Below are 17,671 nucleotides of genomic sequence, written 5' to 3' on the forward strand. Positions count from 1 at the left end.
ATTACTTTCCATTATAGGTTATTACAAGATATTGAATATAGTTCCTGTGCTACAGAGTAAATTCCTGTTGCTTATTTATTTTATATATAGTAGTTTATATCTGTTAATCCCATACTTCTAATTTACCCCTCCCCTGGAAATGTTTTTTCTGGTCACCTTTTCTCTCATCCCTAAGCTAGATAGGAAAAAATTTTTAATATCTTTTAAAAATTAGCAAGTAGGGCTTCCCTGGTGGCACAGTGGTTGGGAGTCCGCCTGCTGATGCAGGGGACGCAGGTTCGTGCCCCAGTCCGGGAAGATCCCACATGCCGCGGAGCGGCTGGGCCCGTGAGCCATGGCCGCTGAGCCTGCGTGTCCGGAGCCTGTGCTCCACAAGGGGAGAGGCCACAGCAGTGACAGGCCCACGTACAGCAAAAAAAAAAAAAAAAAAAAAATTAGCAAGTAAAAAACACTTAAAATTTCTTTAGTTGTTAAACACAATTGGTTGTATTTTACATTCTCCATTACCTTACTACACTGTCCATCTTTGCCAGAACTCTTCTCACTGTTTCCTTAGCAATCCCTATTTGCCTATGTATAATAGTTTCTAAAAATAGGGGTACCTGCAAAACAGTCTTTCCTTCCATTGCGGTTTTCAAACATATGTATTTCCCACCATAAATAGAGAAACAAACTTAATATAGGTTATAGAAATGCAATTTTCCCTTTAAAAAAGGAAGGAGAGTATGTATATTTTTAACAAATGGGATTCCACTGTGCACACATTGCTGCCTCTTCCGTGTGTCACTTAATGATGTATCTGGGAGATACGCAATGCAAAGTATTCCACAGCATGATTATACCAAAATGTATTTAACCAGCTCTCACTTGTGTAGATTCAGGGTGCTTCCAGCTATTGCTTTTGCAAAAAAAATCCTGCAATAACCATCTATACATACATCTTTCCAAACTTGTGTGAGTATATTTGCAGAATAAATTCCTGGAGATAGAATTACTGGGAAAATGAGTGTGTTTTTAATTTTAACAATTTCAAAATTGACCAAATGTTATAAAATGTGAATCCTTAGTTTGGCAGAGTATGGAGGAGCTTTAGTCAGCAGGAGTAAAAACTGGTCCTGGAGGATATTTTGGCAAGGCATGTGAAAAACCTTAAAAATGTCCAACCCTAACCTACAGACTGTAAGTTAATAAATTTCTGTTATTTTGAGCCACTACATTTGTGGTAATTTGTTACAACAGCAATAGAAAACTAGGCAGACATTATCAAAGGTGCTCAGACAACAGAAATGGACAAAAGCCAATCTAACTTTCAAAAGGTAGATTTTGCAAAACTTGTACCTAAGAACAATCCTGGACAAGATTCTACAAATAGCTTTTAAGGGCCTATTTGGAGAACTCTGACAGGAAAACCGTGCTCATCAGGATGGTAAGATAAGTCACTTACTACATTTTCCAAGCAGTAGTACCCATCTGTTTAACTTGGTGTTGTAAACTGGGAAGTATGAGAATACGATGTACAGCAGCTCCAAGCTACTTGACAAGCTCTCATGATATGTTTGCAGAAAAGATGGAGAAATCCAGCTGAGAAAGAGCACCTGGGTGGATTGATAACCTAATAATCATAGTCAAAGTGTTCAAGTTAATGAATCCATGTTAACCTTGGGGTAAGTCTTTAAAATGGGGTGCCTCAACACTCCCTCCTTGGCCTTCCCAGAGTCCATAATTTAAATCAGTTTCTTGGACAAAGACATAAGACAGGATCGTCACTTAACAGATGATACAAAGCCAGATGGAATAGAAAGTGTTAGGTTTCAGGATCAAGATCTAAAGGCTTCACGATAGGATGGATGGATCCGTGGACGGAGAGCAGGGCAAATAGCCAGCAGTTGTGGACCCTCTACCTCGTGCTTGCCATTGTGGCAGGTGCTTTCACTTAATCCTCATGACAACCATGGGAAGTAAGGTTATGCAATTGTTTCTGTATTATAGATGAGTAATCTGGGGCTTGAAGAGAGTAGGTGGCTTGCCCCAGGGTCACAGTGCTTTTAACACTGTTGAATTTCGCAGGCAGTTTTTAAATATATGAAGGACCATCACTTGAGAGAAAGTATAGAATGCTCAAAGAGACCTCAAGAAAATGAACTACAAAAAATGCTTGGAAGCTACAAAACAGATTGTAACTGAATGTAAGGAACAGAGTTCTAGTCAAGAGTTAAGAGTTGCCCAAAGATGGAATCGCTTGGATGTGTGAAGTCTTGCATTCCCAGCCAGGATAACACGGGGACTGTACTGGTACACAGTGTGTGAGGGTGTGGTAACTCAATGATCAGTGTTTGTGTAGAACTCAGAACATTTACTGGCATCCAAGCACAGCCCTTTTTAAAGTGTCTCTTAAATTTGCAATAAAAGTGAATAGAAGTGTTTAGGCAAACGCTAGGCATTGCCTTAGTCAAGTAGAAGATAACTTCTGGGGCCTCCCCCCAGCTCCCCATCACTGCGTTTCTCTCATTCTGCCCTCCATGGGGGAGGGAAGGGAGGCCGCGCTCACAGCCATGCTTGTACCTCATGACCTCTGCACCTTAGTAACAGCACCTGGGGGACACAGGACCCAGCTGGACTCATCAGAACCTCTCCCGAGCCTGACAGTCCATGGGCTCAGTTTCTGTGCGTTGCCGGAAATTGAGGTGAGGTAATCTCAGGCTTTGCACATGGAGGGCAGAAAACGCCAGACCCTGAGAGAATCCTGTGACCAGAGGGGTGGAGATGCAAGACCACCTGGCTCTGAAGGAAGAAGTAGCACCTGGGGACCAGCTGCTCTGGGCTGAGGGCCTCCACCCTTGGGTCCAGGCCCTCCTGGCCCAGCTGCTCTTCCTGCCCTGCCCGTGAGTGACACGTCTCACATGCCAAAGCACTGTGGCCCTTATTCCTCATGCCACAGTGAAATGGGTTTCTGTTGTTTGCAATGCACAGAGATTTTACCAGGACAACCCTCCATCACTCAGCTGCAAAAAATTCAAGCCCGTGCAGAGCATCCAAGGAAGAGGCCAGGGAGGCGCCCAGGGGAGCCGCTGGGCCTAGAAGGTCAGGCAGCCCCTGCCTTCACTTGCTCGCTCTCTTGGCACCGTGTGTAACCCGTGCTCTACGGGCCCCTCCTGCCTGCTCCCCGTGCCCCCTCTGCTGAGCGGCTTCTCTGCTCCATTGCCCCTCACAGGACTGTGTGGCTCCCACCTGGCTTCCCAGCTCCACTTCCCTCACTGATTCCACTGTTCCTCGATTCTATGTTCTGTGTTCCTGGGAGACAGGGTCGATGGCTGGGCTCAGGCCAGGTGTTATTACAGTTCCATCAGCGGTGGACAGGCTGGGTCACCTGGAAGCTGGGGCTGCCCCTCCAGGGATGCGGGCAGAGCAGATGCCGTGAAGGGGGTGAGGACGGGAAGGAATCTTAGTGTAATGACTGCTGGACTCGCAGGTTGTAGGAGACTTGGGCTTCAGCTGGTTGCACATCTTCTAATCTTGTGGAAACTCCCTTATTTCTGTGGGGCCTGGTTTTTTTCTGTAAAGTTAAAAGGTGGAACAAGAAATAATAATTATCATTTATTGAGCATCTCCACGTGTCAGATGACCTTGTAAGGATTTTACACGCACTAGTTTAACTTACTGCCTGTAAAGCATTTAAGACAGTCACTAGGATGATGATCTCGTTCCAACCTTCAGTAAATTGACATATAATGTACAAATCTCAATTTGCTGAACTTGTACCCTTAATGATCTTATGAAACAGAGACACATCTCCACCTATTCAGATCACAGTCCTGACATTTGTATCCTCACATAAAAAATCTTCTGTCCATTCATAAGGTTTTGACGTTTAGGCTTTCAAATCAAAGATATTCTATTTCCAAAAAACTGAAAGGAGAAAGAATTAGCATTTAGAGACACAATGTCCTACAAATTACAGACATTTTTAAATGTAAAATTCACAATGTTCAAGTTTCTAAAAAAAAAATTCTGGATGTGCTAAAAAGAAGGAAATGTGATTCATAATCGTGAGAAAAATAAGTCAATAGAAACGGACTCAGAAACAAAAATAAGTCAATAGAAACGGACTCAGAAACTCTAGCTCACGGGTAGCTAGAACTCTCAGGTGCAGCCTTCCCTGGATTGGACGTTTTCGTATACCTTATTAAGTCACGTAAAACACGAGTCCTCTAGATCTTACACGACCTCAGCTGAAGGCCTCTGCTCACGCTGTAGAGTGAACTCATCAGGTCCCCATAAGCGACTGTGCTCAGATTTCTAGTTAAGTTTGTGGAAAACTGAGTGAATGGGACTACTAGTTGTGTCTTTTCCCACAGCACTGCCCGCCTTCTGTTACCCAAGTGCATTTTGGGGACCTAAGATGGAAACGATCAGGGGCGCCGGAGGTGAAGGACTGAACGTGGTGCCTGGTAGTTCCCCAGGTGAGCATGTCCCTTCGCTAGAGCCGGCCCTGAGGTCACACGGATTTGTGGAGACCCCTCCTCCCCTTCTCCCCAGGTGTCCGTACCCCTTTGAGCTGACAACTGAGCAGGTCTGGCTGGTTAATAAAGCCTGGCGCGCTTAGACACGAGCCCCGCGCAGATGCGGAGGGCCCCGGGCGCAGAGCCCAGCTCAGGGGCCGCTACCCGCCTACCAGGCTACTTTCCGGGTCTGCAAAACAGGCGGGTGTGGGCGGGGTCCCTGCGAGCGAAGGGAGGGCCGGGCGGGGGGGCCTGGGCGGGGCTTCACGCGCCCCGCCCCCCGCGGCCGCTTTTCATCACCGGCTGGTGATCCTTGTCTAGGCTGCCTCATCCTCGCGGAGCTCGCGACGGCTCGGGGCAGAGAGTCGCCGGGGCGCCCAGAAGCCCCGGGAAAGGACGAGGGGCCGGGCCGGGCCGGCAATGCCTCCAGCTGCTGCGGTGCCCGCCGGTGACCGAGCGCCCGCGGCCTCGGGGGCGCAGCTGGACGCCGGGGAGGCCAGGCTTTGAGGCGCTGGGGCCTAGTGCCCGCTGCGGCGGCTCAGAAGGGCCACAGGGCCCGCGCTCCCCCGCTTCCCTCGCTCTCTGCGGCCCCGCCTCGGCTCGCTTCCTCCGCCGCCGACCGCTATGGCCTCCGCCGCCCGGGAGAGCGCGGGCTCCGGGCTCAGGCGGTCGCCACGGCTCCCGGCGCTGCGCGGGCTGCTGCTGCTGTGCTTGTGGCTGCCCAGAGGCCGCGCGGTGGGGTCGCCCTCCGCGCCGCTGTCCGACCTGCACGCGCAGCTCTCGGGAGTGGAGCAGCTGCTGGAGGAGTTCCGCCGGCAGCTGCAGCAGGAACGGCCGCAGGAGGCGCTGGAGCTGGAACTGCGCGCGGGCGGCGGCCCCCAGGAAGGCTGCCCAGGCGGCGGCGGCGGCGGCTACAGTGCCATGCCGGACGCCATCATCCGCACCAAGGACTCCATCGCGGCCGGCGCCAGCTTCCTGAGCGCGCCGGCTGCCGTGCGGGACTGGCGGCAGTGCCTGGAGGCCTGCTGCCTCGAGCCGCGCTGCTCCGTGGCCGTGGTGGAGCTGCCCCGCCGGCCCGCGCCCCGGGCCGCCGCGCTCGGCTGCTACCTCTTCAACTGCACGGCGCGCGGCCGCAGCGTCTGCAAGTTCGCACTGCACCGCGGCTACAGCAGCTACAGCCTCAGCCGCGCCCCGGAGGGCGAGCAGGAAGGCCTGGAAGCTGGCGCCCCGGCCACCGCCCGGGCCTCGCCGCGGCCGGGTAAGCACCCCCCTGGAGGCCGGGGCCGGGCCGCTTGGGTCCTGCTGTCGCTGCCCTTGCACCTGTTGGTGGCTGCATCTGGGAGACTCGCTCAGGCAGGGCCGCTGGGCCCTTCTCAGTCAAGTCAGAAATGAAACACCCTAGATCCAAGTTAACGTAACTTAGTTGCGGGCATCCAGAAGAGTGGCTTTGATTTCCCATCCTAGGGATGGTTTCTGAGAAAGCCCAGTAGATTGAGCAGAAGCGGGCACGATGGGCTGCTTGTGGAATTTTTCTAAGCTTAGGGAGGTATGCTTATCTGAAAGGATTCGCAGAAATTCGATTTAATGGAGGAGAAAAGTTCAGGGGGAAGAAGTCTATTTGAATCTCAGAGGTTCTTATGAGGAAGGCATGGTTTGTGTCAGGTAATTACAAGAGCAAAATCTAATTAGCTGCCGGATTGCTCATAGCGCACCCTTATTTCCTGGCTTGGCTCTCAGGATTCATGATTCCAGCTAACGTTGCTTTCATCAGATAAAAATAGGAAGAGAAATGTGTCAGGTTATTTTGAAGTGGGTCCAGCTGATTCCCATGAACTATATGGTTCTCTTTTTTAAAGAGGTAAAAGAAGGGACTTGATTTGTTGAAAACAAAGTTTAAGGCACCTCTCTTTTGAAAAGGAGCTAAAAATGATGCTTTTCATTGGATGGTTTTACTTTCTGGGGATGCTCAGAATGAGAAGACCAAAACGGGGGAAAAAAAAAAAAGTAGCAGTTGGAGATTAAGGTCCCTGAGGGAATAAAACCTTGACTGGGCCCACTTGTGGTCGGCTCCGAGTGTTTGACTGCACTCTGTTGCTGTTTGCTTTATGATAAACACAAGACTGAAACCATAGCAAGATTAGAGGGGCGTAGCCTCTGGAGTCTTCATGACCTTTAGGTCCAAAGAGAAGGGTCTGGAAATCTGTGTCCACAGTGGCCCACCTCCCTTCCCACCTCCAGGGGAATAAACATCAAAGGTCACCCTGCAACTGCTCAGCCTTGAGGCAGACGCTGGGAAGGACCCCAAAGCTTTCTCCCTGAAGTGGAGGCAGGAGGTACTTTCACCTGGACCCTCACCAGCATCTCAGCCCGCCCATGGGTGTTACACGCACATCCGTCCTCTGCCCAAGCAGGGACTCAAAGATCCCAGCACCAAAGAAACAAAATCCCTTTCCCTTTTTCTCACTGCACATCTGGAAGAGACCAACATTGCCAAGGAGAGCTTTCTTATAAGCCCGGGGAAACCAAAAGGAAATTAAACAAGGAAAGAATATGCCCATGGGAGAAAGAAACTTTAGTTTACTATAGAAGTTTCTGAATCATTTTTTGTTCTACATTGTTTTTTTGGCCTTCCCTTCCCTGGGGCAAGTTTATCTAGGAATTCAGTTTTGTAGATGTTCAGAGGTACACACAGATGACCACTGGGCTTGGTCCTTATTCTGGAAGAGAACTGCCTTGCTCACAGTTCTTTGGCTCTCCAGTAGTATGGACACATGGAAGGGTGCTTCTTAGCCCAGTGCGCCAAGAAACGGTCTGCAGGTAGGGCAAACGTTACCCTACCCAAATGTCCTGTGTTTTCCCCGCCCAGATTCTTTAACCTCCTGAAGTTCTCTGTGCTTCTGAGACGAAGTTTTTCCTTCTTGAGTGTTTTTTATTTTTCTGAATCTTGTGAGTTTAAGGCCAAAGGAGCATGAAAATGGTTTAGAGAAGCTCTTGCAGAGAATTTGTTAGGGGTGCATTTGAGGTGAATAAGATCGTGAAAAAATGATGGAGGGCCAGGTGGGATGGGACAGCACACATTTATAGTGGACCCCATCAGCCCTGTTTGTTGCTGATGTTCATTGTTTGATGGGAAGCACTATTAACAAGCTCCTTAGACAAGTGAACTCACTCTGTCCTCACAGCACCCCAAATCTAGGTTCTTCCATAATCCTCAGCATACTGGAAGGCTTGCTGAGAGAAAGTAACCTGCCCGAGGGTCTCATGGCACCTAAGTTGTGGAGCTGTGCGTTGTGAGCTGTGTTCTGGGCCAGCTGGAATGTTTTTCACCAGCAGCATCGGGCCACCTGGAAGCAGAGATGCCCTTGGTTGGGTTTCGAGGGTGGCACTGACGAGGTGGCTGCAGGGGATGATGGAAGAATGTGCGAAGGAGTGGAGGATGCTTAGAGAGGTGTGTTGAAATGACAGAATCTGCCTGCGGTTGCATGCAAAGGTCAGGGCTGGGGACTTGAGGTCCTGAAACCTGGGTTTGAGAGGCAGCTCTTCTACATGAGGGTCCCTGTTCATCCTCTTAGGACTTGAGTGCTTGCCTTGCCTTCCAGCCGGGCTGTCATGACGATCAAGGCTGGACATGCTTTGTGAATTATAAAGGTGGCATTTTTTTAGGAAAATGATCCATGCTAAAGAAAAAGTATGAGCAAAAAAGTTTATTATAGCATTATTTATGATGGTGAAAAAAATTGGTAACAAAATGTCCAGTAGTAGAGGTTAGGGAATCAAAATGACAACTGTGAAGTTTATGTAGTGACACAGGCAATGGTAGGATATATGAATAAATATCAAAAATAGAAAATAAATTAGTAGGTTAAATTCAGGATGTAACTTTATATTTACTGTAACCAGAATACACATCCAGTGCCCCAAAGTATAGTGGAAAGGACAGAGCCTTTCAGTTTGACAGATCTGGGCTGACATCTGAACTGACAAATTTATCACTTGTGTGGTCTTAGGCAACTAAGTTGGCCAGTCTGACCCTAGTTTCCTCATGAGTGTGATGCAGATGACAACACTACCTCAGAGACTTGTGAAAGTTCAGTGACTTCACTGCTCAAAACACTAAGCATGGTGCCTGGTACAAAGAAATCACCCAACAAATGGTAACTATTAATTATTATTATCAGCAGCTCAGATGGAGAAGACAAAGAGTACACACCAGAAATGATAATCATGTTGGGGTTGTGAATCATTTTTTCCTAACGTGTTGCAATTAAGAAAAACACACAATGGAAGTAAAAAGACCACAAAAGCCAACAGAAAACTCAAGATGGATTTTAACCTGCAGTATCTAAGCCTCTTCCCTTAGTCTGGCCCTTCTTCCATATCCTCAGCCTCGCCTGTATCATTTGTACCCATGCAACAAGACCCAGATGCCAGACCTCTTCCTTGCCGTTAAGGCGTTGGTCAGAGCAGCTGGTCAGAGCAGCGTGTTGTAAATCAGCGTAGCTAACGGTATACTTCTCTGTATAAAATGCCGCCTTGATATGCTCCATCAAAATTGGTATGAGTTTTATTTCACCTCTGTGGATCTTACCAAGTGTGCTTAGTCTTCAAAAGAAATCAGTGTTTCCATAGTACTTAACATTGGCTTGTTCCATTTTTCTAACAAAAATTCCAAGTTACATTTAATCTTGTTCTTCATCGGCAAGTCAAATTTTTTGAATGATAGCACACTCCTTTCCTCCTCTCGTCATTTGTTTATTTTTAAGACCTGTTTCTGGCTTAAGCCAGCTTTGCCTGGACTTGAACTGAGGAGGAAATATAGCTCTATTATTTCACATACAATGACCAATTTAGAGGGTATGAGGATTTCAACTGTGTTCATAAATCATATCTTTAAGCTTACCTAAAGAAAAGTATCAATAAATGACTAACGCGATTATTTTTTTCTTCCAGGAGGGCCAGGATTAATCAGTTTTATAATATGTGGATATTTCAGAGCTTACCTGATTTTTCCATCTTAAATCTTTCTTGGTTAAATCTTTAAGGGCCTAGGACTTCACTGGCGGTCCAGTGGTCAGGATTCCGCACTCCCACTGCAGGGGCGCAGGTTCAATCCCTGGTCGGGGAACTAAGATCCTGCATGCTGCGCGGCACAGCCAAAAAAATTTTTTTAATTAAAAAATTAAGAAAAGAGAAGAGAGTGTGAAACCTTAGTGGAAAGTCAAGAAAAAAAAGAAAAAAGCAACATTTAAAAAAAAATCTTTGAGGGCCTAAAAATATATTGTTAGTATCACTGCTGTTTATATCATATAGGTGTATTTTTGTTTACTTAAAATGGTATTTTAACATAAATTTTAAAGCAAATAGCTGCTAATTATAATGTATTACTGCTGAATTATAGGATTCGAGAATTATGGGACTCCTCTGGCTCTCCAGTGGTTAAGACTCTGTGCTTTTGCCACAGAGGCCATGGGTTCAATCCCTGGTCAGGGAACTAAGATCTACAAGCCGCACAGCGCAGCCAAAAAAAAAAAAAAGGTTCCGGAATTATAAAGTGGTAAAACATTGTGTGGAAAGTGATGAACCTTCCAGAAGCAAAGGAAATTCTCTATAAAACTATAGAAGGGCCTATTAGTAATGCAGTTGTCATCTCTCTCTCCTTACCTGGGAGGAGCAGAATAAAGTCAACAGGCACTGGATCTTTGCTCAGGTGGGAAGAAAGCAGATCAAATGTCTTCTAAGGCAGGGGTCGCTTATGTGGCTGATTTAATTCAGTTACTAGTCCTCATTCTTTTAAATGACTGTAAAAATGGGACTCACCTTCTCAGTGGACACATGTACCCTTTGGCAATAGCAAGTGTGCTTATTCCTTGTAAACTAGCTCATGAAAAAAAGAAAGTCATCTCTCTTGGAGGCTCACAGCAGCATTCTCATTCAGAAGAGCCACAGCTCTAAGACCTGCAAGCCCCTCATGTCCTCTGTTGCTGGGCGTTGAGAGGAGCGATAGATGAGAAGATAGAGCTGCACAGGTAGGTCAGGTAGGTCTCTGAACATCCCCTGAAGCAGGGAAATGACCCAATCAGGTTAACATTCCGGAAGAGTCCTTCCAGCTGCAGTAACCACCCTTTGTTGCCTAATAAGAAGCTAATATGATTGCTGCTAGCCCCAAACCTCAGACACTGGACGTCTAGATTGGCCCGTAGAAGTTTACTTGGGAGGCAACTTCGGCTGCGCAGAAAGAGACCAATGTCTTAGCAACATCATTCAGAATAAGCTAAGGAAGTCCAGGCCAGAATTCGGACCAAGTTTTGGAGCTGGAGGAGGGAGGAAATAGTGGATGCCAAAAAAGATGTATTACAAAAACCTGTAGGGTTTTTTTTCCCAGCTAAATTACTAAGTTTCTTTAAAATATATGTGCATTTGAGTAAGCTTACTAATAAGATGCTTAAATCCGTTAAAATATTCACAATTCTGCTCTTAGAAATATTTTCTATATCTAATGGCTTCTATCAGTCACCACTGGAGCAGCTGTCAGTCACGTATTAATATTTAGTGAACACCGTGAGCCTTAAATTTAGTACCATGAAGAACAAAAGGTAAATACATACTCGTTCGCTATTTTAGGATATCTCAAACTCTGTGCCGGCTTCTCTTATAAAAACTAGTTAGAAACTGTGAACCTCTTGTGTTTTCCTAGATGAAAAATTGGATTCCAGAAAACTTCTATGTGAGTTTTATGTGAATCCAAGAACTTGCCTTAACTTTCCAAATTTAATGTATTACATTACAATGAAAATAACTCTCAGTTACTATACATCCTCTTGGCAGCTCTTTGCTGGACTACATCTATTCTAGCAAACAAGTTACCTCTCAATAAATTAGAAAAAAAATAGGGAACATATGTCTTGTGAATTATTTATTTTCTTTCACAGAAAAGGACGAGCCTCCACTTAGCAAGGCCGGGCAAGATGTTGTTTTGCATCTGCCCACAGATGGAGTGATTCTGGATGGCCGAGAGAGCACAGACGACCACGCCATTGTCCAGTATGAGTGGACACTGCTGCAGGGTGACCCGTCAGTGGACATGAAGGTAATTCATGTCGTAATTGTAATGAAAACTAATGTTTCAGTGCAGTGGTCTTTCTACTTAGGTTCCCCAAATGTCTGTAAGTTGGCAGAAGTGCAAAATGGAGAAAGCATAAAAATGATTGTTGAAAAAATGTTATATGAATTTACTTTTCTACTGAGTTAACAGTGATCCTGACCATGTGTTTTGTTTTTATTTATTTATTTATATTTTGGCTGAGCCTCGTGGCTTGTGGGATCTTAGTTCCCCAACCAGGGATCGAACCTGGGCTCTCGGCAGTGAGTGCATGGATTCCTAACCACTGGACCACCAGGGAATTCCCTGACCATGTGGTTTGAAGCTTCCCCTCGTTCTTGCTGCTTTTTTTTTTTTTTCGGTACCAATAAGTCTTTATTCATTGTATTTTCCCAAGGAAAAGAAGGGGAAGGGAAAAGGGTCAGCATGTGTGTTACAAAATGATAGCAAATGGGAAAGGAAGTACCTGGCACAGCAAAATCAACCAACAAATAAACACTGCCCAGATGGGGTCGCCAAAGCCCAAGGGGGCTCAGTCTCCTGCAGTTCAGTAATGAGGGGAAGGGATGAAGAACAGGTACATGCTTTTCTACCCTCCCTCCCTCCCCATAAATTCAAGATTTCACACAAAGCTTTGGTTTCTAGCAGTAAACATGGAGTTACGTTCGTCTCCTGTTAAACAATTTTGTGGCCACTTTGACATAAGTTTCTTGCACCTGCATAAAAGTTCCTGAGTGACTTGCCTATACATTCATCTTTGCTTTCGTGGTCTCCCAACCCCACTTTCTACATGGAAGACCCCCTCGTTGCTCCTCTCTACCCTAGGATTAGAGATTAAAGTAGGTTTTAATCCATCCAAAGACAGCAGTTTGTTGGCATGAATCAAATCGAGGAATGGTCGTGACTCAGGAGATTGAGAACAAGGGATGGAGAGCTCTTAGCTTCTTCAGGATTTTTGCACAAATCATTTAATCACAGACACCCCACAAATTAAACGCACAGGTGTCCGGACTGTTTTTGGGGAGGGCATGAGGGGGAAAGAAGAGGGGGTAGGAATACAGTTCTTGCTGCTTTTTTGTTGACTTCTCCAGAACACAAAAATGCTTCAAGGAAAAAGACTCCTGCTTTGTTTTGTTGACTCAGATTACTTTAAAAAGATTTTTTATGTCTTTTTTCAGTTCAAATCCAAGTAGAAAATTTGAAAACTACAAAGGAGCATAAAGAGGAAAATAACAGTAGAATGAACTTATTCTTCACATGATCCAGAAAGCAACCATCTTACCTCGCGTTAGGCCTGCCTGAGATAGTTGAGTTAATTAAGTGAGGTGGGGTTTGGAGTCAAGGGCTCCTATTCAAGCTCTCCTCACTGATTTTCATCAGGCTTATCTGGGCTGGAATTGCTGCCGATGGGAATGTGCCACTTACCCAGTGGCTGCCTGTACACAATTAAGATACAATTGACATGTAACATTATATGAGTTTCAGGTGTATAGCACAGTGACTTGATATATGTATATCTGGTGAAATGATCACCACAGTAAGTCTAGTCAACATCTGTCACCACACATAGTTACAGTTTTTTTTCTTGTGATGAGAGCTGTTAAGATCTACTGTCTTAGCAACTTTCAAATATACAAAAGTGTTATTAACTGTAATCACCATGCTTGCTGTACATCATATCCCATGACTTATGTATTTTATAACTGGAAATTTGTAACTTTTGACCTCTTTCACCTGTCCCTTACCCCATGCCTCTGACAACCACCAATCTGTTCTCTGTACCTGTGAGCTTGTTTTTTGGGGTATTTTTGTTTTCTTAGATTCCATAATAAGCATAAGGTCATACAGTATTTGTCTTTCTCTGTCTGGTTTATCTCACTTAGCCTGATGCTCTCATGGTCCATCCATGCTGTTGCAAATGACAAGATTTCCTTCTCTTTCTTTACACACCATATCTTCTTTATCCATTTATCCGTTGATAGACATTTAGATTGTTGCCATATCTTGGCTATTGTAAATAAGGCTGCACTGAACATGGGAGTGCATATATCTTTTCGAATTAGTGTTTTTGTTTCCTTTGGATAAATACCCGGAAGTGGAATTGCTGTATCAACACAGGGAGTCTTGAGTCGTGAGGACAGTGGCTTTTTATTAACCCTGCCAGGACCCTTTGTAGTATTTCCTGGCTTAGGCAGATAAACTTCATCCAAATCACTTCAGTCAGAGGAGGTGGGGAAAATCTGTGTTGGTTTGCCAGGGCTGCCATAACAAAGCACCACAGACTGGGTGGCGTAAACAACAGAAATTTCTCACAGTTCAGGAGGCTAGAAGTCCAAGATCAAGGTGGCTGCAGGGTTGGTTTCTTCTAAGGCCTCCCTCCTTGGCTTGTAGTTGTCTGTCTTCTGCCTGTGTCTTCACAGGCTCTTCCCTCTGTGCGGAAGCACTGACTTCTGTTTTCTTGGGACAAAGACAAGAACAATAATCAGCTAGTCCCTCAAGACTAATTTAAACACACTGCCTTACCCAATGATTAGGCAGTCTTAGAACTGGACCAGACCCTCGACGAGCATCTTACCCAGCCTCCTATCCATACAAGAGCACCTGCCTTCACATCCCTTCCAGTGGTCATCCAGTCTCTGCCTGGTATTTCCAGAGATGAAAGCTCATTGTTTCACATCACGTCGCATGACATCTTCAATCAGCTCTAATTGTTGGGCCAGTGGGGTGTTACTTCTATGCACTGGTGTTGAATCTTCTTTTTGGAAAAGCGCTGACCACATCTTTTTTTCTGTGTATCAGCCGTTAAAGTTTTTTTTTTTTTTAAATGAGTGTCACCACTTGGGATGGTCTTCTCAGAACTAAACACTCTCAATTCTTTCAGATGTTCCTCATATGAATTGAGTTTTAGACTGTCCACCATCCAGCCTTTTTTGGATTATCTCAGATTCATCCGTGCCCTCCTTAAAATCGGACACCCCTAATTGAAACCCATACATAAACTGTGGTTCTTCCTGACACAGATATTACATCCTGTGATCCAGACATTGTCTCACTTCTATTAATGAAGATTCATTTACATAAACTACCTTAGTAGCTGCTTCACACCATAGGTTCATGTTGAGTTTTCCATTAGCAGGATCACCTAAAACCTGCTTCATCTTTCTACATGAACTGCTGTCCTGATGGCCTCCCCCATCCTGTGTTTGTATAATTGATTTACTGAACCTGAGTGCAAGACTTTATGGTTACCCTTTTTATATCTCAGTGATTGGGTTTTCAGCTACAACAGAAATAATTTTGAACTTTGAGGGTCATCCATCATATTTATCATTCTTCTGTGCATGTGTCAGCTGCAAAATTAATGTATCTTTACTGAAATCTCTGAGAACTAAGATTGATCAGGAAAGGTGCCCGGGCAAGCCATGGATCAGCCTGCAATGAGAGTTCCCTTGAGATGGACGCCGACAATTAATTAATTGGCACTCGTGGGATATATTTGTTCAAGCAGCTGCAAATCTGTCTCTACTATCATCTAGCTTTTCATAGTTGCTACTAAAGGCTCTACTCTGTAAACAATGAATTATATATATAAATGCTGAATAGAAATAATGCCGATGATTCAGTATTTAATTTATTGAAGATATTTATAAAGAAGTAACAAGATTAGGCATTTCTTATAGACTTTTAGGGCTGACTGTGATGCCATCAAGAGGAAAATGTGTGGGACTTCCCTGGTGGTCCAGTGGTTAAGACTCCGCACTTCCTCTTCAGGGGACACGAGTTCGATCCTTGGTCGGAGCAACTAAGATCCCGCATGCCGACCGGCGGGGCCGAGGGAAAAAAAAAAAAAAAATTAGAGGAAAGTGTAGACTAATTCCCCAGCCAAGTGTATAACGGCGATGGCACATAGACCTAAAGCTATAAAGCCAACATTTAAGTGACAAAGTCTGCAATAGAGGAGTCATTTGCTATCAAACTGCAACTGTCTTATAATGGTGTACATTCATGAATGCCCCCAAAGTTAACTCAACTCTCATTGGTCAGGCTTTCCGCTGAGTGCCTATCCCAACCCCTTCTTGAGCTGTCCCCTCTCCTCTCCCCTTTTCTCCACTGTCTGCAGGGTCCTCACCTCCTTCTCTCATCTTTGGTGGTAGAACAGTCAGCCCTCCCTTTGTTTTGGGATACTTTAAGACCAGGTTGTAGGACTGTCCTTTCACATCCAAGTGACCCATTCAGGTATTCAGAAAACAAAAATCAATGAGGTTCTCACCCTAAGAGGAATTATGCTGCCAGCTTAATTATGATCAAATTAATTGCTAACCTTTTTTAGCATCTAGTGTGTGTCCAGTACTGTACTAAGCACTTGTTTTTTTTTAATTTTTTTGGCCACGTGGCATGTGGGATCTTAGTTCCCAGAGCAGGGATCTAACCTGCACCCCCTGCATTGGCAGCGCAGAGCCTTAACCACTGGACCGCCAGGGAAGTCCCAGTACCAAGCACTTTAAATCGACTAAACATATGGGAAAGCTCATGTTCTGACTTGGTTTCCTCATTTATGAAGAAAATGAATAAGAGAGATGATTGGTCAGAACCAAGAGGTTCTGATTTTTTTTTTTGGCCACACCCAGCAGCTTGCTCTATCTTAGCTCCCCAACCAGAGATTGAACCCGGGCCTCTGCAGCGAAAGCGCCGAGTCCTAACTACTGGACCACCAGGGAATTCCCAAGAGGTTCTGATTTTAAAGTCATATATTTTCTGCCCTCTAACAGGATATTCTTCATCTATTTAACTGGGTATTATTAATCTATAATACATTCTTAAATGTAAGAAGACACATTTTTCAGGTAGTCCATTAGATGTCACTGAGTTTGATAATACATGTAAATCTGAAGTCAGAATGTAAAATATGATATTTAGGAACATGATAACAGAGTATGAGGACGTTCAGGGAGATTTGAAATTCATAAATCTGTAGATTGATTTCCATTCACCAGATGTGGAAAATTAAACTGTCTTAGAATACCATGTGTAATGGAAGCGTACTAAAGGATGGGTATTGTTTACACCAGTAACTTCATTATTAACTGAAAACCAGTTGCACATCGGTGTGCCTGCTGTACACACTTAATTTTTAAAAACAGATAGGTGTATTATCATCCACACTGAAACATGTTTGGGAATGAAAGGAGGTGGTATTAATAATTACACCAGGACCACAGAGATAAACTGAGACTGTCCTGAGCAAACAGAAACATGGGTCCTTCTTGATAAAACCCAAGTTCCATGAGACTGGATGGTCTATATTTCATCTCCCAATTAGTCTCCTTTTTAGACCACCCTCAACACATTAACGTAGTATTTTAAAACTGAGCCTTAGAGAAAAGGTTTTCTGGGCACGGAATATAAATAGAAAGAAGAATACTGGCTTTTCGTCATAGGGAAAGAGAACGCAAAATAAATGTTGAATTTCAAACTGCCTTCTGTCTCACGTAGGAGATGTTTTGTCATTTACTCCTCCTCAGTCAGTTTCCCTGGATATAATTTGGGTCAATACTGAAAATGCTCACAAAATGAAAGAATCATATACGTTAAGGAGATGATTAAAAAACGTATTGAAAGACTTTATAAAAATTTAGTAAGCAGAATTTTCAAGGCAGCCTGGTTGTTTAACCAATACACAAAGTACCAGAGAACCTACGGTGATCTTTGAAGATTAAAGGCTAACTGCATCTGTCTCCTGTTTTTCACCTATGATTGTTGATAACAGGTCAAAGATATATGTAAAATCTATAATATCACAGCAGAATTTATAAGGATTATGAAGGATTTCTTTAGAATTCTTTTCAGTGGGGGACTGAGTGATGGGTGGAAAAGGGATTTCAATTGTCTGGGATGCTGTCAGGATTTCTCCCCCCGCCTCTTTCCCTCCTCTCGTTCCTCTCTTCCTTCTTTCCTTCCTCCTCCCTCTCTTCTTTCTTTCTTCCTTTCTTGATATTTTTTCCCTTTCTCTCCTAAAGTCTAGAACTATACTTTGTACTCACTAGGTTTCTAATAGTACTTGCTAAGTTGATTG

The 17,671-nt window shown here is 44.7% G+C and overlaps 1 protein-coding gene across 11 annotated transcripts in view; it reads left to right on the forward strand.

Moving 5' to 3' along the window:
• Positions 1-4,782: 4,782 nt before the first annotated feature.
• Positions 4,783-17,671, forward strand: part of LRP11 (LDL receptor related protein 11) — a 65,741-nt gene continuing 52,852 nt past the window's right edge. For 8 of the 11 annotated variants that reach the window (XR_007470426.1, XR_007470427.1, XM_033405094.2 and 5 more), the window contains exons 1-2: positions 4,784-5,757; positions 11,429-11,586. Coding sequence is in view for 9 of the 11 variants with exons in the window: in XM_033405094.2 (XP_033260985.1) it covers positions 5,124-5,757; positions 11,429-11,586 (792 nt within the window). In the remaining 2 variants the exon portion in view is untranslated. Of the gene's footprint in view, positions 5,758-11,428; positions 11,587-17,671 lie in introns of all 11 variants that reach the window. The other 3 variants (XM_049695153.1, XM_049695154.1, XM_033405100.2) reach the window with 1 other exon arrangement.

The sequence above is a fragment of the Orcinus orca genome, chromosome 12, assembly GCF_937001465.1.
Source record: "Orcinus orca chromosome 12, mOrcOrc1.1, whole genome shotgun sequence".
NCBI lineage: Eukaryota > Metazoa > Chordata > Mammalia > Artiodactyla > Delphinidae > Orcinus > Orcinus orca.